Source organism: Cavia porcellus, unplaced genomic scaffold (genome assembly GCF_034190915.1).
Source record: "Cavia porcellus strain 051 isolate PalLab524CR breed Dunkin Hartley unplaced genomic scaffold, mCavPor4.1 scaffold_1, whole genome shotgun sequence".
NCBI classification, from domain to species: Eukaryota; Metazoa; Chordata; class Mammalia; order Rodentia; family Caviidae; genus Cavia; species Cavia porcellus.
Window position 1 is genome coordinate 198,803,744 of NW_026947484.1, and position 24,168 is coordinate 198,827,911.

At 50.8% G+C, this 24,168-nt stretch overlaps 1 protein-coding gene across 2 annotated transcripts in view; it reads left to right on the forward strand.

Moving 5' to 3' along the window:
- Window positions 1-3,626, forward strand: part of Lhx2 (LIM homeobox 2) — a 31,499-nt gene extending 27,873 nt beyond the window's left edge. For both annotated transcript variants that reach the window (XM_013153620.3, XM_003470791.5), the window contains exon 5: window positions 2,733-3,626. In XM_013153620.3, coding sequence (XP_013009074.1) covers window positions 2,733-3,020 — 288 coding nt within the window. In that variant the 3' untranslated portion in view covers window positions 3,021-3,626. The remainder of the gene's footprint in view (window positions 1-2,732) is intronic.
- Window positions 3,627-24,168: the final 20,542 nt, after the last annotated feature.

The following is a 24,168-nucleotide window of genomic DNA, read 5'->3' on the forward strand; positions in this document are numbered from 1 at the left end:
TCATTCACTTGCTGACTTATTCTGGATCATGCGGTAGGAGGGGAAGGGCCTTGTATGGTGAACAGCCTGTATTGCTCACAGCTAGACCTCTGTGTGACCTTGGGCAAGTAACTCTGCTTCTCTTAGCCTCTCTGGATTTTATTTTATTTTATTTATTTGGTATTGGGAATCGAACCCAGGACCTTGTGCTTGTCAGGCAGGCACTGTGCTGCTGAACCATCTCCCCAACCCTGGATTTTAACTCTGCCAATGGGACCGGTGACAGAGTCCACCCGCTCAGCTTAGCACAGGGCTGACTGTGATGGTGCATGTCACTGGGTGGCCTGGTGCAGGGCACACGCACATTGGCATTGCCATGAACTCAGCTCATATTACTGGTTCTTCATCTGTGTGCCTCTCTGCGTGTCCCTGGGATCATGAAGATGACTTGGACAGCATCTTTGCCCCAACCACAGCTTGGAATGGGACTCTTTCAAACTCCTAGGAGAGATTTGTGAAGCTCTGCTTCTGGGGAAAAGGGAGCCCCACTGAAGCCTCCAGCATCTACCTTTTAGTTGACTTGTTGCATTTCCATCCACAAGCTTCCCAGCCCCTCGGAGCCCACAGAGCCGGGAAGCAGTTGTAAAAGGTGGTGGCATTGTTTGCAGAGGCACCGCTGGGGCAATGCCTGAGAGATAGCCAAAGGCCGACAGCTAAGTGGTTCCAGCCTTCCAAGGCCTTGGTCCTCCAAAGGATGGACAGCCTGGCACCCAAGGGGTTTCCTGCTCCAGCTGCCCCTCATAGGTCACGTGAGTACAGGTTAGGACAATGCTGGAGTGGGTGCCAGGGCTCTGGCTTTTCTCATGGGCTTCCTGCCTGTGACTGAGGAAGTGACAGCCTCTGGGGGTTTTCCCCATCCGTGTTCTCCTTCAGTGCTCCCCTGCCCACCCTGAGAAAGGCACACTGAGGGGGGTCTTGGAAGCACTGCTCATTTGCGGAGAGCCGGGGAGAGATGCTTTCTCCTTGGGGAGACCCAGTATGTTGGAGTGAGAGCTTGATTTCCCCGCTTTGTAGGATCTCCACTTCCTTCTTCTCACTAGGACTCACAACTCTGCTTCTGATGGAGCCCAAACTGTGGCAGGTTACCAGATAGGGGCACTTGAGACACAGGCTCCTGCAGTCGGGTGGTCCCAAGGACAGGGTAGAGCCTGGAGTTGGTTCATCCCATCCTTGCCTGGGACACTGGGAAGACAGGCAGATGCAGACACATCTGGAAATCCAAAACTGGGCATTCTACAGTCTATAAATCCCCAAGGCCCTTTTTCATGGGAGGCTTCTGGCGGGTATGTGCTTCATGCCAAAGGAAGTGAAGGGGCCCTGCCTTTCAGGCTTTTGGGGGCACAGCCCCGTATGTTCCCAGTGGCCTGGATTTCCTGGGCGGCCTTTTCCCAAGCATTGTGTGGCCCTCTGGATTCAGCAGTCTCTGTTTGTGCTGTCAGATGGCAGGGGGCACTGTGCAGGTGAGTTTGCGTACATCTCATGAAGGTGCACGGGTGGGTGTGCAAAGGCGTGGGTGTGGACGATGCCAAAGGAGTATGACAGCAAAACGGTGTCCTGTCTCTTTGGTGTTTAGATGCAGTGCTACACCGTGTCCTCCCCAGCCTCCCTCACAAGCAGATCTAGGGTGTGTATGTTACAGCCTCCCAGGCCCTGTCTTACCCCAGCAGCAGTCCTGCTCTGCTTGCCTCCCCAGGGATGTGAGCCCCCAGCCCGGTAGTCCAGGACACTTGGTGGCTTCCCTGACTGAGGGTGGGGAGTAAGGGTCATAGCTTTTTGGTTTTTCTTTTTGTAGTGCTGGGGGTTAAACCCAGGGTGTTGCACATGCCAGGCAAACTTTCCCACCGAGCTGCACCCTCGTAGCCTGCATTTTTTTTATCATCTTTGTATTTCCCGGATTGACTGACATATATAAAAAAATTGTACCCCAAAAAGAACTTGTAGGATCTGTTGTGTGTTCAAAGGAAGCTGCCAAAAAACCAAAAACAAAGACAACGTCTCCTAACCAACCATTACAGAAAATGACCAAGATACGGTGCGTGCATGCATGCGTGCGTGCGTGCGTGTGTGAGTGTGTGTGTGTGTATTTGGTGTGTCCAATAGAAACACAGTATGTTTACATTTTCTAACAGTCACATTGAAGAAGTAAAAAGTAACATTAGTTTTAATATTTTTATTGCCCAGTATGTCCCAAATAGTATAACTTCATTAGAAATCAATAAACAGGTATTACTAGGATAGTCTACCTTCTTTTCCCTGCTCAGTGTGTGAGCTCTCAGCTAGCTTGGCTACATTTAGCTAGTGACATTTCAAGGTCTCTGTATCAGTGTCCCAGCCAGTGACTCAGTTTTGGAGCCTGCTAACAGAAAGAGAAGCTAACAGAAAGAGAATGTATTAGAGCTGTTTTGGTTTTTCTTTTTTCTTTTTTTTTCTTTTTGGTTTCGTTTTGTATTTTACAATGCTGAGCATTGAACCCCATGCCTTGCACCATTTTATTTTAAAATGAAAACAAGATTTGTTATTTGCGAGGACAAAACACTGCCCTACCTGCCTTCCTGGCGCCCCCCACAGCAAAAAGAGGATTAGCATCTCCTAGAAACCGGAGATCCCAGAGAAGCAGCCCTGGCGGGCGGGACCGGGACGGGGCGCCTCTGCCCGCCCTCCCCTAACCAGCCCTCCCCTGTCATCCCACACAGGTCTGGTTTCAGAACGCCCGGGCCAAGTTCAGACGCAACCTCTTACGGCAGGAAAACACGGGTGTGGACAAGACGACAGACGCGGCGCTGCAGACGGGGACACCCTCGGGGCCGGCCTCGGAGCTCTCCAACGCCTCGCTCAGCCCCTCCAGCACGCCCACCACCCTCACAGACTTGACGAGCCCCACCCTGCCAACTGTGACATCCGTCTTAACTTCTGTGCCTGGCAACCTGGAGGGCCACGAGCCCCACAGCCCCTCACAAACGACTCTTACCAACCTTTTCTAATGACTCGCGGTCCCCCCAGCCCCACGATTTCTTTAAAAAAGAAATTATCTCTAGTTGAATTCCAAGTGTATTTTAAAATAGAGGCTTTGAACAACTAACTAACCACATTTAGGATCTCGCCTGGAAACAGAGGAAAAGAAATAATAAGTGCGCGTCCGGCTGACGCAGCGGTGGCCCTGAGGAATTACTTGGAAGATCTACCCGCAACACAACATTTGTGTCCCTGTACAGTTTTGTGGACTGAGCGAGGAGGAACAACAAATAATTTAAGTTGGCTAGAGCTTCTGTATTTTCAAAGACTGCCACGTGCCTTAGGAATACTGTTTTATCCATACTTGGGATGACTTGTTCATTTTACTCTCCCTCTTTTTCTCTCTGTATATTTATGACCAGAGCAAAAATGTAAAAAACAAAAGGCAAAAAAAAAAAAAAAAAAAAAAAAAGTTTGTTACTTTGAATAGTCCTAAAAAGAAAGAAAAAAGGAAAAAAAAAATTTCAAACCCCCTCCAACAGTCGCTTTGTTGTTTTAGAATTTTAAGGTGGAAGTCTGTTCGAATATCAGAATTTGTAAAATCTAACCAGTAATAAAACCACTTATCGAGACTACTTGGTGCTGCCGCCACTTAGTTGGCTGTGACATTCCCAGGACTGGAGAGCTTTTCTGAAGCCCAGAGATGAATTCCAGCGTCTTCACTTAGTTTATCTGATATCCCTAGGGCCCCTTTCTGTGCCAGGCTTTGGACTGGTGGTTGTGATCCTGGAGGTCCCGTTCCTGCCCTTGAGGAGAGAATCTTACAGATGTGATGTGTGCTCAGGTGGTGGTGGGGGCTGCAAGCAAGCCTCATTCATTCATTCATTCATTCAAATACTCAGCGTCCTGTGGATGCTTCCCTGACCAAAGCCCCAAAGGCCCAGCACCTGTTCCGCATGTTTGAGGCGAAACAACAAACAATTTAAGTTTGCTGCTCCTGGCTGGGCTGGGAGGTGTCAGACAGAAGGCATAGAGGCCTGACAGAGGCCTCCTGAAACAAGTGCCACTTTTCCCTACAAGGCAGGTGCAAACTACTCCCACAGGCAGCTTAAGCCCCAGTTTTTCTTTTTTGCACCAGGGATCGAACTCACCATCTTGGGCTTGCCAGGCAGGCACTTATACCACTGAGCTAGATCCCCAGTCCAAGCCCCAGTTTTTCTAGTGACACCAAAATTTAGAAACTAAAAGCAAATGCATTGGATCCTTTTACTCACTCTTCAAGGGAACCTTAGAAACCCAGGGAGAAGACCCAGCCAGAGAGAATGCAGGTTTAGAGTGAGGCTGGAATCATCTTGGCTCACACTGTCACTTCACCTGTTGGGTGATGCCTTCCCCAGGTGTAGGATGGAGACAGTGACCCTCGCAGGGCAGTGAGCAAGGCAGGTTAAGGTGTGTTACAGGGTTCCGTAGAGAGGATGGTGCGTGCTGGAGCTCAGTGCGTTTGTTGCTGAATGACAGGTGACACAGCACGAGGACTTTGCAGGTGGACAGCAGCGGGGTGTGCATCCAGGCATTGCCTGTCACTGGGCTCTGGACGAGGTCTGCCCCTCCTTTTCCCTCTGGGTCCTCACAGGATGCCTGCAGCACCCCCATGCCGCTGTGCCCTCTGCACTGATTTGAAAGTCCAGAGGGAAAATCATGACCTCCTTGGGAAGAAACAGCCAAGTAAGAGTTAGAGTGGGAAAAACCAGCCCAGGACTGGGATCTCTCGCCCCTCAGCCCTTTGCTGGGCCATCAGATCGGGACAGGGTAGAGAGAGGGAGTAGGGTAGGAATGGGATGACAGTGAGTGCTTCGATCCTGGACTGATCACTTTTTGAAGTGTTTTTAAAAGTCAGTACAGGCTTGCTGAATAAATTCAGATTGAGCAAGATTTACCCACTTCCCTGGGGTCCGGAGGCTGGATGCCAGAGCTCCACTTCCTATGAGCACAGATATCGGGGGCTGCGGTGTCAAGCAACTCACCTTCACTGCCCGTACTGTGGAGTGGTGGGCTCTGACCTCATTCATGACAGAGTAATGATGCAAGCAGGGGCCCCGGCCCTGGATGTCCAGCCGCACAGACACCCAGCCACTCCGGTTACCCGCGGGGAGACGCTTTGTGGCTGCCAACACACACGTGTTATCCAGGCATCCGCGGAAGGACAGACCCACAGGCAGAGATGCTCATAACCCAGACAGCGCCCACAAAGACACACAGACCAGATGCACGCCAACAGACCTAAACAGGCCCAGACGCTCACAAATACACGCAGACAGACAGGAAGATCACCTCATGCGGAGAGACCTGCGCTCTAACCCAGACGCGGGCGCTTGCAAACGCTCACTGCACCAGACGCCCTGTGTAGCCGGGCTGTGCCCCTGGCTCAGGCCCAGACAGAGCTGAGGCTGATCACTATCTTGTCTGTCAGCACTGCCACCCAGATAGAGAGGGCCCGGAATGATGCCCGGAGGTCCCTCGCCCCCTCTGTGTTGAGAAGCCAGGCCTGATGCTGGGCCAGGGGTGGGGACACGGGGAGGAGACAAGCGTGCGCATGCGCGTGCACGCGCACACAGACTTGGAGAGAAGGTGATAGAGACAAGGAGAGAGAGGAAGAAATAAGGACAGAGCCTGACAGGGACAAAGACACAGAAGCAGAGAGAAAGAGAGCAAAGAATAAACACCAGTGACAGACAAAGTGACTCAGAGACAGAGATGGGTGGGAACGCAGGAAAGGAACAGAGACAGAGATAGATTGTCACCTAGAAGGGAAGATTCAAAGCTGGAGGGAAACTTTGGGGCAGGCTCAGGGGGCCAAGAAAGACCAAGACAAGGAACAGAGCAGAAGTGTGGCCTTTGTGCAGTGCTGAAGAGCATCACCAAGAGTTGGGGGACGCTGGAGCCCAAACCAGGGGGCCAGAGACAGGAAAGGCAGGTGGCACCAACTTGCCCACCCAGCCCTGTCCACTCTGCAGGGAGGGAGGGAACACTGTCACCACTGCACCTGCAGCTCCGTCTGGAAACCTAGCTGACCCTCCCTGCATGGTGAGGATGTGCTCAGAATATGGACCCCTCCTCATCCTTGGGCCACCAGCTAGCTGGCCTGGCATTAGGCAGTCCGCCAGGTCTAGGGGCTCAACCATGGGCCCACTCTGCCAACGGTCCTTTCCCCCTGAGTGTTGGAGCCTGGGGCAGATGAGAGAGACCTTCTTCAGTCCTCTCCACCCTGAAGGGCTTGGTGAGCTCTTCTGCCACACTGAACCTCAGTATCTTAATCTGTAAAATGGGTGAAGGGGTGTTGTTAGGATTTGGTGAGATAGGATGTTCTTGTTTTCTTCATGCTTTGATTAAATCCTGGGGGAGCCACAGCAGAGGTGAGAGCACTGTGCAGAATCTGGGGGAGACTCAAAGGCGGAGATGCTCTTTAGGTTGGGTTCACAAATGAACCCAAGGCGGATGAGTGAAGTAGGGGTGGGGGCACTCAAGCTCCCTCCTGGCAGAGGGGTTAGGACATGGGCACCAGGAAGCTTTGAAGCCAGGTGAGTACCTTGGGATGTCCTGGAGGGGAGGCAGTTCAGCTCACAGAGGCCACCACCTGGAGGGCCTGGGGGAGCCCCTCAGGCCAGCTGGGCTGGGATGGTGAATCAGGGGGACTTTTTGGAGGCTGTGGCAGCCACCCAGGGCAATTATGAGGCCAGAAGCACAGGTGGTCCAGCGTGACACTGCCCCACCCTGGCTCTTTCCTGAGTACAGGCCAAGCAGGGACTGGCTAAACTGCCTGAGGACAGCCCCCACCCTGTCCTCATGCTGGAGTCCCTGCCACTGGACAAGATCACACACCTCTGGGCTCATCTGTCACCCTAGGACCCAGGGCGCCTCCCTGGGCTATGCGGCCCCTGGGAAGGCCAGGATTTCCAGCAGGCCCTTGACCTCCTTTCTATCTCTCCCCATCTGCCTTCCTTCTGTCCTTGGCCCTGCACAGGGGACTGAGGACATGGAGATTACTTGGCCAACAGCATCTCCCTCCATTTCCTGGGTTCTCAGGGGGCAGGTGCAGTGATAGTTACCATCTAGCAGGAGAGAATTTGGCATTCACAGGAACCCAAAACACTGAGGGTCTGGCCCTGCCTGGGGTAAAAATTGGCAACTTACAGCACCTTTTTATTTTCATTGGCTCCTTGACTCCTTTCCAGGCCTGTGAGGCAAGGATCAGTGTTCCTTTTCAGACAAGCAAGCCAAAGAGAAGCCACCTTCCGGTGTCACACAGCTGGGGGCCGCCAAGAACTTTGTGTGGATCCATTCCCGCATGGCACCTCAAAGTCTGGACCCATGCCCCAGAAGCACACCAGGCGCAAGTGCCACAGTGTTCTGTGTCTGAGAAGTGGGACCACCGTTCGGAAGAGGCTGATGCTCAGGAGCTTTTTGAATCGAAAGATCAGGCTCTGACGTGCTCGGGGAAGCAGGGAGACTGAGGGAGAGGTTGGGGGTGCAAGCACAGGATGTGTCATTTCCACTGGTGAGCAGCACCTACAGGGACAGCAGAGAATTGCCATGGCCTCTGCTGCTGGAGGACAGTCCCGTCAGGACCGCTAGTGACAGCTACCTTAGCCCACTTCTCTAAACACCTTACTGGCTCTCTACCATGTACCAGGGAGAGAGCCCAGCCTGGTCATCCTATGAAACACCTTTATTAGGGGAAATTTTAAGCATACACAAAGTAAATCCATGAGTATAATGAACACCCAGTCTCTCCTCATTGTTCAGCTCTCTCGGTTGTCAACACACACTCACCTCGGAACATCGTAACATCGGTGCCTCCACCCCCTCCCGCTGCTGACTCCATGGTGGTGGGGACCTGTGCTCCCCACAGGAAGCGGCTGAAGGACACTCGATGAGTTCCAGGGTACTGGGGATTGGGTACCATGGAATTCGATGTCCTCATCTTCACAGAGCTCAGAATCTAGTGGGGGAGATAAACGTCCAGCAGCCTCAAATGTAACTCCTCAGGTCTTGCAGCAGCCGAGAGCACATGCCAAGTGTAATCCAAATGGACAGTGAATATTTACATTTTTAAAATTTTCAGTAAATGACACATTGCCACCCATGCCCCCAAGAATCCTCTCTCTTACCTTGAACACAGGGACCCCATCACTCTTGCCGCTTTCTGAAGCCGTTCTGGAAGTCTGCTTTCCTGAGGGTCTTCATGAGGTACAGTTAAAAATGGGGTGACTCCTGCTGTTCAGTGCACCCCAAGGAAAGGCAGTTCATTAAAACAGCACATTTCTCCTCACCCACCTTATTCACCAGATCTGGCACTGCATTGTGAGACTTTTGACTTTTCCCTGAAGTCAAAATGAAGTCAAAATATTTTGAATCAAGTCAGGACATCAGGCAGCCAGGACATCGCAACTAAAGGCACCCTGAGGATTACAGGTGTGTGCCACTGCACACCCTGGCACTGGTGTTTTTGTTGCCTTTTAGACTTTAAAGTGTGGGCCCAGTCCATCCCCTCAAGGGGCCCTCAGGCAGACAGTGGGGTCAAGGAAGGAGCCCGGAACACTTCCCATTGCTTCTCTTTATTGTTCCCCCATCTTCCTCAGCAAGCTGGAGCTTACACTGCTATCTGAGGTTCAGCCCAAGCTGGTCCCCTCAAGCCCTGCAGTGCAGGATGTGGGAGCTGCTGGTCCCTGGGTGGGAGCCAGGTGCTTGCACCAAGCTCAGCAAAGCTGTATGGGCTGGGTGGGCTCTTGCCTGGGCGCCCTGGCCTTCTCCAAAACTGCCCCAGCCCCCTCCTCTCTGAACCCTTCTGCCCTTGGCTGTCCACACACGGGGTATTCCCACCGCACCCCTGCAGTAGGGCAGAGTGGCCTGGCTCCTGCCTGCCTGGCTGCCTGGCTGGCTCAGCACAGGCACAGAGATCCCAGCAGCATCTCTGGTAAGTGAGCCGTTGAGGGGTAATTGTAATTTGGGAGTGTTTTACTCTCTCTCTCTTTCCTGGAGCTGTAAGCTTTAAGCCCAGTGCCTGTCACACGCAGCGCCTTCATAAATACTTCGTGGGTCCTGGGACGAGTGTTAGCCTGGGCACTGGCTGTGGGGAAGGGCCTAGTCCTCAGCACGTCAGGGCTACAGCGTGCTGCTGCGCACTGCTGCGGCATTTCTCAGCCTCTGAGACCCTCTGGTGTCTGTAGTGTGCGGAAACCGGGGTCATAACAACTCCTTCACATTTTGTGACCTTGACTGCAGTCGCAGTGCTTAGCCGAGTCCCTGGCACACGGGAGAGCTCCGTTTAGAAGAGGCGGCCGAGGGAGCCCCAGTCTGGGAGGGCCACGGTGCTGCTCCAACCACAGGCCTCGGTGGGGTGGGCTCTGGGGACGTTCAGGGCACAGCGGTGGCAGCGGGCCTGGAGCTGGAGGCGGAGGCGGGGCCCTGGGGACCGCCAGGGGGCGGGAGCCGGAGCCGCGGTCAGATCCGGAGGGGAGAGGAGCAGGGACATCCTGCGGGGGCGCCGGTCGCAGGACCTAGGCAAGCTCCCGAGGGAGCCGGCCCGGCCCTGCCCGGGCACCGCGGGCACCGGAGGGGGACGCCGAGCCCCCGCAGGCCGGGCGGAGGTCGCCCCCTGGCGGTGCACCGCGGCATTGCCCCGAGTGCCTCTTTCCGGCCCCGAGTCTGAGATGAAATTTACCGAGGGGCCTCGGAGAATCCGGGCTCTGGCCTCTTTGCTAAGGGAAACTGGAGTGATGGGCTTGTGAACCAACGTGTATCCACTAGTGGGGTGGCTGTGACTGGCAGAAGCGGCAGCAGGTCGCCCAATGCACTGTTTCCTTTAGATGTATTCCCCTTGGGCCTCAGGGCAGGGGTGCTGGGCTCATGCCTGAAGGGTTCCCCAGGAAGGAGAGGAACAAAGAGCAGCAGGGCAGGCATTCATCCCGGGCTCACTGTCTTCCAAGGCCTGGGGTGGGGGCCATTCCATGGGTGTGGCGGGTAGAGGGTGGGCGTTCAGATCGTGGGTGCATCTGAGCCTGGTCATGTTGGGGTGTTTGCAGGGGAATTTAGTCTGTATTTGTTGAGATGTGTATACTCCAGGGTGTATTACCAGTGTGTCTATGACTGGGAGTGTCTGTGATCCAGGATCTGTGTGTGTGTGTGTGTGTGCGCGCACGCATGTGTGTTCAAGGCAGTGTGTCCATGTGTGTCTGTGCTCATGGTGTGTGTGAAGTCTGTGTGCTCACACAGGATGAGCTCAGCTGTGCACCTGTCACACCATGCTGTCTGATCAGGGCACAGTTTGAAGTGGGTGTGTTGAGGTGGAGGGATGATCGGACCCTGTCCAAAGAGCAAGTGACAGCCCTAATCCCCTTTTTCACCTAACAGAAGGCTGGCTGAGCCCCTGTCCTGTCCTTGGCCTCTCCTTCCTCTCCCTTCCCTGAACCTTGCCTATGCCTGGGGCTAGCACTCTGTGCTTCAATGGAGAATCAAAAAAACAAGCCCCAAATGCAGGAGAGACCAGCCCACGGACACTTGGCCAGAACGCCTGGAGCCAGGGTACTGGCCAGACTCCCAATTCCAGTCTGAATTCTTTCCTCTCCCAGGAGGGCCCTGGGCACCCTCTGCCCAGCATGGGACGAGGGTGGGGATAGCTTTCTGGGCTGGGCTGCGTGGGGAGCAGGACACAAAAGGCCCAGTGTCTGCCCCTGGCCCTGCCCTGCTCTGAGAGCCAGAGCCGAGAGGGTGTCCAATGGCAAGCTGGGCAAAGATGGACATGTGACACCCACGCTCATCTCGCACTGGACCCACCTGCTTACACCAGCCCAAGTGCTGACTCTTGTGGGGTGGGACAAGGAAGTGAAGCTTGAATTTGGGGCGCCTGGCGCCACTGCTTAGCTGGCACCCACCCAGGCCCAAAGCGCTTCAGCTTGCCCTGCTCTGAGAAGGGATTGATGAGTAATTGAGATCATGACGATACCAACACAGCATTTTAACAGTGTAAGAATGGCCACTGTTTGCCGAGGCCTGACCGTGGCCCCTGGCTACTCCCTCACCCAGGTTCTAGGGAGGCAGTAAAACCAAGGGCTTAGGGCCGTGGGCCGCAGTTCAGCCAGAGCCCAGGAACTTCCCAGCACAGCTTCCCAGCGCGTTGCTTGACATTTCTCTGCCTCCATTCATTTCCCCAGCTGTAAATGACAGTAGTTGAGTTACAGGGGGTGGGGGGACCAAAGACCTCAAAATTCTTGCCTGACATTGAATAAATGGGCAACAAGAGCTAGCTCTTATTTTTGTGATTTCCTTGGTTTCTCATAGCAACCTGGATGGTGGGTTTTGTTGTCCTCTCATTTTGTTGTCCTCTACAGAAGAGGCACCCGCAGCTGAGCTATTTGCCAGAGCTCAGACAGCAAGGGGCTGTCCTGACTGGGTCCCCACTCCAGGCTTGACACCCAAACTGTGCACCAAGCTATTTTCTCACTCTTGGCATTGATGGGAAGTTCCTAGCTCATAGGATTCCCCTTATGGGCTTCCAGAAAGAGCTACCACGAGAATCCACTTGCTGGGATCTCACCAGAACTTTAAGAAGGGTGTTTTATGTGAGCCTCTGCTTTGGAAAATAGGGAAAATGGGCCCTGGAGAGATGGCACTGGGATGGGCCCAGGAAGGAGTGCTGGGCGAGGTCTGTGCTGATACGGAAGGCCGAGTGAGAATGTGTCAGTCTGTATACAAACATACAATTCCTGTCTACAGGACAAGTCCTTGTGTGCTGGACATTGTGCTAAGCATGGCTTAAAATGTTTGTTTTGATCACTTTCAGTTCTGGGAATGGTCATTTAATTCTCCAAACTTGAGTTTGTTACAAAGTATTAAGGCCACTCTCCAGATATAGAGGTTTGGGCATAAGGCCATGAGGTCACACAGCTGGCTGAGCTAGGAGCTGAACTCTGGTCATCCCCCTTGCCCCCCAAAACAAAGATGGACTGACTGGGGTGGGGCAGAGGAGGGACTCAGCTCTGGTGGCCCTTACTCACAGGATCTGCCTCCCTCGGGGCAGGCCAGCTTGTCCTCTAGGCCCTGGCTCTCACCCTGCCCGCCTGGTTCCCATATCTCATCACCCGCACTGCCCTGAGCAGGGCCAGGCACGCAGCGGGCACCCGCGGTGCTGACATGCCAGGGTCGGGCCTGCAGGGCTCTGGGCTCGGGGTGGGGCAGAGGATGACATGGGAGGCCCCGGCTCCAGCGTTCGGGATCTGCCTGCTTCCCTGGGCTGCGCCCACCTGCAGGGTGGCCCAGGCGCAGCAGCACAGGGACCCCAGAGCATGCAACGGGAGCTGTCCGGAGGTGGCCTCCCTGGGAGCCCTGGAGTCTGGGGCCCCGGGGCTCCCTCGCACAGGCCAGGAAACGCCTGCCTGAGCATTTGTTTTTCCATCAACAACCGCTTACGTAAACTCCTCGCGGACTCTGAGGCTGCCAGCGCGGGGGAGGCGCCTTATCTGATGGGGACTCCGCCAGGCCCGGGGTTCCCTGCGTGTCCCAGCACAGGCCGGGGTGGGTGGGAGGTGCGGCTTGGCACTCTGACTCTGCCCCCCCACTCCCATCCTAGAGCAAGAAAACCCCCCAAGACGATCGGACCCCTGAAATCTAGGGGAGCTGGCCTCTGAGCCTGGACCTCCGGTTCTTAGAGCCCCGGGCAGGAAAAGTGGCCCCTTGAGCTGTGACCTGGGGGAGGGAAGGGGCTGACGGTGAGGCGCAGGGTGGGTGGCTGCCTGGTAACCTGGCTTCTTACCTGGGCCTTGTGCTAGTCCAATAATGCTCAGAGTACAGGATGCTTGATGGAAAAGGTTAGTTTTTTGCTAGTAATTAAAACAAAACCCAAAAATCATTCTTCGTTTCAAAAACTTATTGAAAAGGTGTAATGCCCTTCCTATACTGCCTTCCAATCCTTAACCTTTTACCATTTTTGCACTGCCTTTCCCAAAATACCTTGAGGTGAGCGATGTGGTATTATCGTTCCCATTTTACAGATGGAGAAACTAAGGTTTAGAGAGTCGAAATAACTTGTCCAAGAAAGTAATGGGGCTGGCATTTAAATTTATATCTCAGATAAATACTTGCTACTCTTTTGCTTTCTTTGAGATTTAAATATATAAATATAAATATAAATTTCCCCCTCCCCGTGGTTACCCCAGACACAGCATATATGGGTCTAAAGCAGAAGTTTCACTACCAGGCAGCCTGGTTTTTTAATTAAAGATGTGCTTGCTTATCTTTCCAGAGACAGCCTATGCCAGTGAAAGGAGTCCCATGACTTTTACAGAAACTGCTTTTTATTGTACTCATTTTTCTCTGCTTCTACTCCCTCTGCTCCTTCATTACATATCACTAAGATTTTGTTTCCACGTTGAAAATGCAGTAGAAAATCACTCCCTTCTTTTAACCCAGTGCATAGTATTCCACTGAATAAACGTTTTGCCCGCTTCTCTGGTTCCCCATGAAGGAGACATCTGACAGTTTCCAAGCTATCGTTATTCTGAGCAATGTGGTGATGAATATACACACCCAGCCATCCGCTTTTCTGTGTGCTAGTGTATTTGCATGATAAATTCCTAGAAACAAAAGTCCTGGGTTAAAGGGTATGTGGATGTTTAAGTCGCTCCGATGTTGCCAAATCACTCCTCGGGGAAGCTGTACCAGTTGGCCCTCCCACTGGCCCTGAAGAGAACGCCTGTTCCCCACACCCTGGCCAACCCAGCTTGCTATCAAACTTTTTGATCTTTGTCAGTCTGTTAGATAAAAAATGATATTGCATAGCTGTAATTTCATTTCTCCTGCTACCAGGGAGGTTGACCATGTTTTCATATGACTCAGGATCATTTACATTTCCTTTCTTGGGAACTGTTTGTTTATATCCTTAAGTATCTTTTAATTAGGTTGTCTTTGTCTTCTTCTTCTTCTTCCTAATAGGTAGGAGCACTTAAAATAACAAAGATATCAGCCCTTTGTTGATAACATGTGATATATCTATTATATATGTGTCATTTGACTTTGTTTATATTATTGTTTTTTCTGCAGAATTAAAAATAATTTTACGTGGCCAAATTTATTCACCTTTTCATTCACAGGTTTTGTTTTTGTTTTTCCCCAGCCCCCGCACAGGTTGTTTTTAAATTCATCACTGAGAACGACTTCTTCACTGAAAGTACTTTGGCTGTGGCCAGGTTTTCTTCATTCCCGATTTGCTCTGGCTTTGGAGGTGAGGTGGGGATTCTGCTACTTCTCTCCGGGTGGCTGCCTACCAAGCTGCCTTAGCACTGTTAACTACCTTTTTGTTGTTGGTTAGCAGTGTCCCTTTGTGATACATTAAAGTTTTGTAGGCATTTGGGTATTTGATCAGTTTCCCAGGGCCATCCTAACAAATTATAGTAGCACCCCCTTAGCCTCGGGAGATGGATTCCCAGGCCCCCAGTGGGTGCCTCACAATGCACATAATATTGAAATATATTAATATATTTGACTTTATATTTATGTGTGTGTTTCCATATATATACAAACCTATAGCATTTAATTAAAAAATTAGGCAGAATAAGTGATTAACAAGAATAACTAATAGCTGAGTGTGGTGGTGCACACCTGTAATTCCAGCACTTGGGAGGCTGAGGCGGGAGGATTGCTGTGAGTTCAAGGCCAGCCTGGACTACAGAGTGAGTTCAAGGGCAGCCTGAACTGCAGAGTGAAACCCTGTCTCAAAAAGACAAACAAACAGGGCCAGGGATTTAGCTCAGTGGCTCAAGCTTTTGCCTGGTAAGTGTGAGGTTGTGAGTTCAATTACTAGTACCAGAAAAAAAACAAAAACACATACACACACACACACAAACCAAGAATAACTAATAATAAAACAGCAACCTCAGCCATATACTGTAATAAAAGCTATTTGAAACTTGTGAATTATTTATTTCTGGAATGTTCCATTTCATATTTTCAGACCTCAGTTGACCGTGAGTAACTGAAAGTATGAAAAGCCAGTTGAGACCAGCCTGGGCTGCAAAGTGAGCCCAAGGCAAGCCGGCACTGCCTTGAGACCCTCTCTCAGAAAGACACAAACAGAAGTATGGAAAGGCCAGCCGAGGATGAGGAGGGTGCGCTGCAAGGAGCTGGGTAGCTCACAGTGCGGGAGCCTTATTCTCTCCACGCCTGGAGGCTGCAAGCTGAAGTCCAGGGTCAGCGCAGGTTCCCCGAGTGGCTGCTGGGACAGACTGCGTCTCCTGCTGCCCAGGGCCTCTTGGGGCGGGCTGCGGAATCCTTGGTATGGGGTGGGCTGTGGCAGGTGCCTTCCATCTCTGCCTCCTCTCTAGGTTTATGTCTGTGCAAATTTCACACATCACATAAATGCAGCCCCTGAGGTGGGGCGCAGTCCCATGGGCTGTAATCCAGGGTGACCTCGCCTCTCCGTAGTCACATCTGCAAAGACTGCCTCCATGTTCACGGTGCCCGGGCGAGCACGCCAACAGGTGTTTCTGGAGGGCACAAGTCTACTCACTCTCCGTACGCTCCCAGGTTTGCTGTTCTGTTCTGTTTATCCACCTGTCCAAAACACACCGAGACTGTAGAGTTTAAAATATTGTGCATTTAGACCGTGTTCTGATATCTGCTAAGGTTGGTCTTCTCTGGGTACTTCTTTTTTCAAAATTCAGAATTTCCGTGTTCGTATTGCCATAGACACACGTGCACACACACACACACACACACACACACACACACACACACACACCAGGGGAGAATCAGCACATTTGTGATGTTGACTCATTAAATCCGAAAGCGTTTTACACACTCAGGTCTTCTCTTGTGCCCCTCAGTAATGTGGTAAAATTTATTTTCCCTCTATCCTGGACATTTTTGCTAAATTGGTTTTTAAATTTTTATTTTTTTCCTGCAATTCTAGTCGGGAGCTTCTCTTTCATTATAACTTCTAATGGGTTGTTTATATTGCTGAATACTATTTAATTTCAGTGGTCTGAGCCACTTAATGAGTTCTTGTATTATTTGTAACAATTTTTTAGCCGATTTGTGAAAATGGTCCATTGTCCTCTTGCTTTTCAATTTTAATGCCTCTTGTTTCTTTTTCTTATCTAGTTGTGTGGGCTGGTACTCCCAGAACAATGCTAAATGGTGCCATTAAGCACACATCCTCTGCTGGGCCTTACCATAACAGAATGCCTTGAAGTGTTTCGCCTTACACATGATGTTGGCTTTGGGGTTCAAATACTTCACTGTGTTTAAACATTTTTCTGTTTTATTAAAGAAAGCGGTTCTTTTCAAGCTATCTCTTCTGGCCTCCTCCTCCTCCTGCAGCCCAAACTTGAGAGGACTAAATCATATTTTTCTCCTGAATGAAAGATGGGCTTCATGGTCCCTAGCACGGTGGCTGACACATTCAGGTCTCTCTTCCTGGAACAGCCTCCCCCGGCAATGGCTCCTCCTCCTTCCTCTCTTAGGTGTCGCAGATTCAGTCAAGGGGTCCCGTACCACCTAGCTACCTCTCCAGCACCCCTCTCACCCTTTATTTATGATTCAACTCAAGACAAAATCTCATTAAATTGCCAGGCTGTCCTTAAACTTGCAATTCTCCTGCCTCAGCCTCCCCCTGTAGCTGGGATTGCAGGTCTGCACCACTGTGCCTCCCCACCTCCACCTCTCTCAGGCAAGGTCTAGGAAAATGCTGGGTCCTCCGGGAACCTTCCCCAGCAGCCCTCCGGGAGAGCACAGAAGCAGGGCAGCTTGCTGGTCTTGTCTCCTCACCATCTTCTGCTGGTTTCTGAATTCCTGCATCTCCTCTGTGCCTGCCCCAGCAGGGAGCATGTAGTTGTGTGCATGCACAGGGCCACAGTCTGAGTTATTTCTGTCCTTCTGGACCAGGGCCCAGGGCCCAAATACAGTAAATGTGTATTAATTTTTTTAAATGAATACTAGGTAAACAGTTTACACCAAGGATTTACTAGGTGCCAGGCCTGGAGATAAGCACTTTCCATTCATTATCTTATTGAATCTTTAAACAACCCTGTGCGATAGAGGCTTGCTGTTTCCATTTTGAGATGAGTACATAGAAGCTCGGAGAGGTTAAGTAACACATGCAAAGTCACACAGCCCAGATGAGAACCCAGGTTCATCTGGCCCCAAGGTCCAGGCTTGAATTATTGAGGTCGTCCTTGATGGCCATAAATAAATGTGTGAAGGGACAAACACTACCCAGCTAGGCTGGAGGCTGGGGCCCATGGGATGGGCTGGGTCTTGGCCCCTGCAGAGAGGCATCTGAGAGGCTGGGGCTGGGAGGAGGTGTAGGGCTGGGCTCCTGTGTCTCACTGGTCTGTTTGCCCAGCACAGAGAGTTTCCTGGGACACCGAGCTCTCAGTGCTAAGACCATGGAGTCCTGGCTAAACCGAGACACGTTCCTCCTTGGCAGTGGAGCCACAGGTCACAGAGGCGGAGAGTCGCTCCTCTCCTGTTTCTCTCTGCAGCTCTCTAGCATTCCTGAGTGATCTTAATTTGGGGCTGTGAACTCTCTGCTGCGATCTTACCCGCAGGCTCCCCTCCCCCAGAGGACAGGGACAGGCCATGTGACAGGGAGAGAGCAGGTCCCCCCCCCCCCCGCCCGTGTCTTAGGGGACTGGAGCCTCACTGCCTAATAATGGTGGGGGGCACCCAGGGACAGAGAGAAGCGCGTCTGTCTGTCGGAGGCTTGCCTGCCTTTCTTTCTTTCTTTCTCTTCTTCTTCCACTTATTAAAGGTAGGAAAAGAAAGCGACTCTGCAGAGTGAGTTTGGGCCGAGTAAAAGCAGGACAGGAATGTACAGCTTGCAGCGCGAGGACGGCCACCATACAAGAGGGAACACAGTGGCAAAAACTCAGCGTGGACTCCGCTCTCCCCAGGCCGACGTCAGGTCCCCGCTGCCCTCGGGAAGTCCCCAGGCGGGGCCTTGGGAACCGCTCTGCGCGGTGTCCCGGGATTGTCGGCAGCAGAGCACAGCTACATCCCGGCCAGCTTTGCCTGTCACCTGTCCCATTTCCCCGGGAGAAACACGCTCAGGATTCCTTATGGGGCACCGCCGAGGGCGTGGAGGCCTCTGTCCTCCTGCTGCAACTTGGGGCTGCAAGGGGCTGCGGGCTCTGCCTGCGGGGGGGGGGGCTGCTGCCCAGTCACCTTGGGGTGTGGTGACTGCTGAGCTGACCTTTCCACGGGAGAAAGAGAGTGACTTTCCCGGTATCAGGCTGGGGATGCGGAGCCGGGGTGAGGAGCAGGTTAGATGCCCACGCTGCTCCTGAGCCCAGAGCATGGCAAAGAGGGAGGCGGGAGAGCCCACAGCCAAAGCCTTCTCGACGTTACCCACGTTGTGGAGCTGGTTGAAAACAGGCGCCTCAGTACAGGTGCCCGTGTGAGCGGAGAATTAGGGTCATCAGTGACGCTCCTCAGCCACACTCCGAGCTACCGGAGCCTCAGCTTCTGAGGGGGAGCCCCGGGTCTCCCAGAGGGCCCCAGGAATAGCTTTCTTCTTAGCCCTGCGAGAATTCTAGATCTAGGATTTCTTTAATAACCTCTGCTCCTGTGGTCTGTGGAGGATAGCAGCTTTTTGGCCTTTTGATGTGCATGTATGTTACTTCTTTTCATTTTAAAATGGGCTGCTGTGTCCAGCAGCGAAGTGTAAGCGTCTTGGTTGATGATTTCTCAGTATGTAACCACACCCAGGCCAAGGTGGAAGTATTTCCTGCACCCCAGGAAGTTCCCTTTGGCTTCTTCCTACTCTACCTGTGCTTCCAGATGTAACTATGATCCAATCTTCTAGCATCTTGAATGTGTTTGTCTGTTTTGTTTTTTGGTGATTTGGGGGATTGAACTCAGGGCCTTGTGCGTGCTGGGCAAACACTCTACCACTGAGCCCAGCTCTGTTTGTCCGTCTTAGTCTTTGCCTATGTGGAATTAGGCTGTAAGGACTGCTTGTGCCTGGCTTCTTTGACACTGTATAGTAATGCTATGCTTCAGCCTCTTACTTTACATGCTAGAGGGCTGTTCATTTGCATGGCTGTATAGTACTCTACTGTGGAAACATTCCAAAATTAGTTTATTCAGCCTGTCGTGGGTGGACTTTTGGGTGGTTCCTGGTTTGAGGCCACGATACACAGCAACGTTGCGCACACATTGATTCAGTCTTTTAGTGACTATGCGCATCTTGCCTGTGTACCCAGGAGTGGCATTGCCAGGTCATGGGGCAGACATGTGTTTAGCAAAGCGTGTGCTGACTCCTTTTGTTATAAAAAGACTTCAGAAGAATCAGTGAGCGATGTTTCCTAACTTTAAGAAGTGTACATGGGGGCTGGGGATTTAGCTCAGCTACACAAGCATCTGCCTGGCAAGCACAAGGTCATGAGTTCAACCCCTGGTATCAAAAATAAGTTAAAAGAATTAAAAGATGTACATAGAAAAAGTTGCATGGGAAGGGAGCACGGCACTCCCTGGGCTGATGGAAGCTTCTGGAGTATGTGGCTTGGATTCCGGAAGGGAAGGCCAAGCAGCAGGGGTGGGGTTGGAGGGGAGGGCTGTGCCTGAGCCCCCAAGGAAGGGAGGATAAAGCTTCGAGGTGCTGTCCTCAAGAGCAGCTCTAGTACAGTCCCACAAGTGGTCGGATCTGGGGCCTCCCCCCCCATACCCCACACACCTGGTGCATGGCACTGGGGTGCAGTGGACTCAGTGGCCTCTGACCCTTTGGTGTCTTCAGATGTCTGCCTAGGAGCCATCTCTTTCATAAGACATAGAATTATCTTTTTCAGTTATTATTGTAGTTCTTCTTGTTATTGTTGAGACTGGGTCACACTATGTAGTCTAGGCTGGCCTCCAACTCATGGCAATCCTCCTGTCTCAGCCTCCTAAGAGCTGTGATTACAGGGATGGACCACCTATAATGTAATCCCTCAGACTATTTGGCAGTAATAATGGGTACAGTAGATTTTAAGGGGTGGGGAAAGGCTCTTGGGCCCAGAAGCCTCTGCCAGGATGAACCCAGGCCTCTGAGAGAGGCCTCCCCCACCCCTCTGCTGGCCCCAGCTGTGCCACAAGCTCCCTGCACCAGTCCCAGCGACTTGTGTGGAGTCACAGAAGCTGCTGCCCAGAGTCTGGGAAGTCACACTGCCAAGGGGGCGCCCTGAGGAATGTGCAAGAGCCAGGACCCGGGGCTCTGGTGGGGTGTTCCAGTGTGAACTTAGGACTTGCCCCATCCACCAGTAGTTGAACTAAAGTGCTGACCAGTCCAGTCCGGTGCACCTCAGCCTGGGGACAACTGTAGTTCCCTTGCTCCAAAACCCTGGGCAGCGTGGCTCTGTCTGCAGCAGTGAAACTTAATCTAACACCCTCAGTGTGGCCCTGGGTCCACCGCCTGGTCCCGGCCCTCCCTGCACTGCGTTCCCCGAGGAGAGGCATCTGCTCCCTTTGGGGCTTGCTGGAAGATTCAACGTGACGCTGTCCTCACAGTGCCACTCACAGTGACCATCACGCTGAGGGCTGTGGCAGTGTTGACGGGGCCTCTGTCCCACTGCTGCAGCCCCTGGAGACATGGCCCTGGCCGCAGACAGCGTCTAGCAAGGCTACCACAGCTTGGAACACTGCCTGAGCTTTCAGAGTCCTTTGCAAGTGGACTTCCTAGTCCTCCTCTAGTCACACCCAGTTACCCTCCTGCCTCCCGCCACACCCACTCTCCTGTGCTGTATAAACAGTGATTAGAGCACGCTGGGAATGCAGTGAAACTGCTCCCAGTCTAAACACAATAAAGCCTGGCCTGCCGTTGCTCTGTTACCACAGACCAGTGCGGGTGGGTCCCCGAGCTTTCTGGGAAGCTCGTGTGGTGGCGTTACTCAGAGTCAGAGTGGGCAGGATGTGGGGCACAGGGCCGGGGTCCTCAGCTTTTCTCAGTCGGTGGTCAATGCCTGGCCGACGGCTTGCTGATTGGGAGGCCATGCGTGTCCAAGTTGCATGGACCAAGTGACAAGCGGACTTCAGATGCAGGCATGGTAGTTACCTCCCGGTTAGCAGGAGAGACCACCTAATCCTAAGAACCAGCATCAGTTAAACACCCTCTCTGTGCAGGCAGTGTGTGAGGAGCTCCTGTGCCTTCGGTCTCCCTGATTTCTCGAAATACCTGAGGGAGGGGCATGAACATGAATTCAGAGAGGCTAAGTGACTTAACCAGCTAGTAAATGGCAGATGTAGGCTTCGAACCTAGGTTTACCAGTCACATGGAAAAGCTCAGGTTCTGAATATTCATCCGACACTGCATCTTACAAATTCACCCTCTTTCTGACCAGAAATGGAAGATGGGACACTGGGGTTTCAGGATAATGAAAATGCTTTTACACACCGTGGAGCACTACTCTGCCATAAAGAAGGATAAACTTGAGTCACTTGAAGGAAATGGATGCACCTTGAGACCATAGGGTTAGATGACACAAATCAGATACACAAGACTAAATTTCACTTTATTTGCTTCTATGAGAAACCCAAAGTATAAATAATTAGGAAAATAAATTAAAAGACAGATAATAGGAAATAGGGAGTTTGATCTTTTGCGAGTAGGAAGGGACCCCAGAGATGGCAGGAGGGAGGAGAAGGGGGTGGGAAAGAGAATGAAAAGAGTTAGGGTATGCCTGTACCTGCCCTCTAAGATGAAGGTAAGCAATATATACCGTGAGCATGTAGTAATAAAACTTTTTAAAAAGAATATGAGCTCAGTATAGAAAATTCATAGTGTGCTGACTTCCCAGCAGTGACCGATTACACAATGCCTTGTGCACAAAATGAAAACACAAAGCTGTGTGACCTGAAAATGGTAAGGGCCTCATAATCACTCTCTGGAGAAAACCACAACATGTCATTGGAGCACGCACACACACAGAGTGAGGAGAGGCCTGTTCCATGCCGTGGGAAGGAAGACTCAGTGTCATAAATACTTCCTCCCCAAATTCACAAAATCAGTGTAATTACAATTAAAAATTCCATGAGATTTCTCACTAAACTTGATAAACTGATTCTAAAATTTGCACTGGATGGTAAAGTTCCAAGAATAGCTGGGACAAATCTGAGATAGAACAAGGTAAGGATCTCTTCCTAGTAAACATTCCGATTTATTACTATAAAGCTTTGAGAACAAGCATATCCTGGTTAGTCACATGAAGATGGGCAGTGTGGAGTACAATACAAGACATCCCAGAAGCGGACCCAAGTTATACAAAGTCTGGTGACAGATCTGGAGGAGGGCTGAGTGTGCCTGTAGTTCCTATTACTTGGGAGGCTGAGGCAGGACGATTGCTTGAGCTCAAAAATTTGAAACCACTCTGGGCAACATACCAAGACCATATCTTAAAAATCTTTTTGGTGGGGTTATGGATTTAGTTCAGTGGCACAAATGCTGGCCTGGCAAGTGCAAAGTCATGAGTTTGATCCCTGTACCAAAAAAAAATCTTTTGGGAAAAGATGAGCAAGTGCAAAGTCATGAGTTTGATCATTGGTACAAAAAAAAAATCTTTTGGGGACTATTAAAAACAATGTTTGAGAAACAACCCAAATGCCTATCAACTGAGGGATGGATAAAAAAAGGTGTGATATTTTAATTTAATTAATTAATTAATTTGGTACTGAGATTTGAACTCATGACCTCATGCTTGCTGGACAGGCACTTATGCCGCTGGACTAAATCCCTGGTCCTGATGTGGTATTTTTATACAATGGAGTATTACTCAGCCATAAAGAAAGACAAACTGAAGACTTCTATATGTAGATGGGTGCAACTTGAGACCATACTCATAAGGGAAATAAGACACACGTGTAAATATTGTATTGTTTCACTAGTGTGAGAAGCTGAAAGAAACAACATATGTATATATGTATGTATATATGCATGTGTGTGCATAAAAAGCTAGTTAAGATAGTTATACTACTGACTTCTTTTTTTTTTTTTTTTTTTTGGTCTTTTTCATTTTTATCGGTACCGGGGATCAAACTCACGACCGCCTGCTTGCAAGGCAGGTGCTTATGCCACTGAGCTAAACCTCCAGCCCCTATACTACTGACTTCTCTGAGTTCACTGAAGAGAAAGATTTATGCTGGTGTTGTTCAAACAAATAAATGCAGATGTCTTGTGTTCTAGGTGAGTGATTTGGCGATGACAATGCACAATGTAACAATGCACATTGTTACCCCTGATTGGTGTGTTTTGAGATTTTGTTTTATATATATTTTTTCTTGTTCTTCTTTTTTTCTTTTTCTCCTTGAAATAAAATGGATTTGGAAAAAAATAAAAACAATGTTTGGGCAAGTTGCTTTCCCTATGGAATAAATAAAATTAGACCTTATCTCATACTGTATGAAAAAATAAACTTCAAATGAATTAATGACTGTTATGGCTTGTGCCTGGCTGTCCCCCAAAGCCTCAGGAGTCATAGGTGGGGCTTTCCCAGAGGTGGCTGGATCTAGAGTGTGTGAATCTGGGATGATTCATGGTGCAATGCTAGGATCAAGGGCACTAGGATTAAGGATGTGAATGCTGCCCACCCAAGTGGCCTGGATAAGATAACGAGGATAGAGAGAGCTGTGGTCACCCCTTGTCGCTTTGCTAGCTTCTGCTCACATGAGCTGCTTCTCTGTGAAACCCATCTGCCATGCCACCCTGCCTTGGAGCCAGCCAATTATGGACTGTAAGCTCTACAAACTATTTCCTCCCTTAACTTTGAGTGCTGGGTATTTTGTGTCAGTAACAAGTAAAGTAATTAACACAATGACCCAAACATGAAGGGCAATCCTAAAAAGGTTATAGAAGAAAAGTAGAATTTCTCTATGATTTGAAACAAGAGTCCTTAAACAGCTCACAAAAGTGATAAATTACAAAGGAAGTATTACTAAGTCAAAAGTACTTCTGCACCATAAAATGCATCCTGTACCAATCTAATCTTTGAGCAAATGTCTTTGGGGCACATCTTTCTTTCTTTCTTTCTTTCTTTCTTTCTTTCTTTCTTTCTTTCTTTCTCTCTCTCTCTCTCTTTTTCTTTCTTTCTTTCTTTCTTTCTCTCTCTCTTTTCTTTCTTTCTTTCTTTCTTTCTTTCTTTCTTTCTTTCTTTCTTTCTT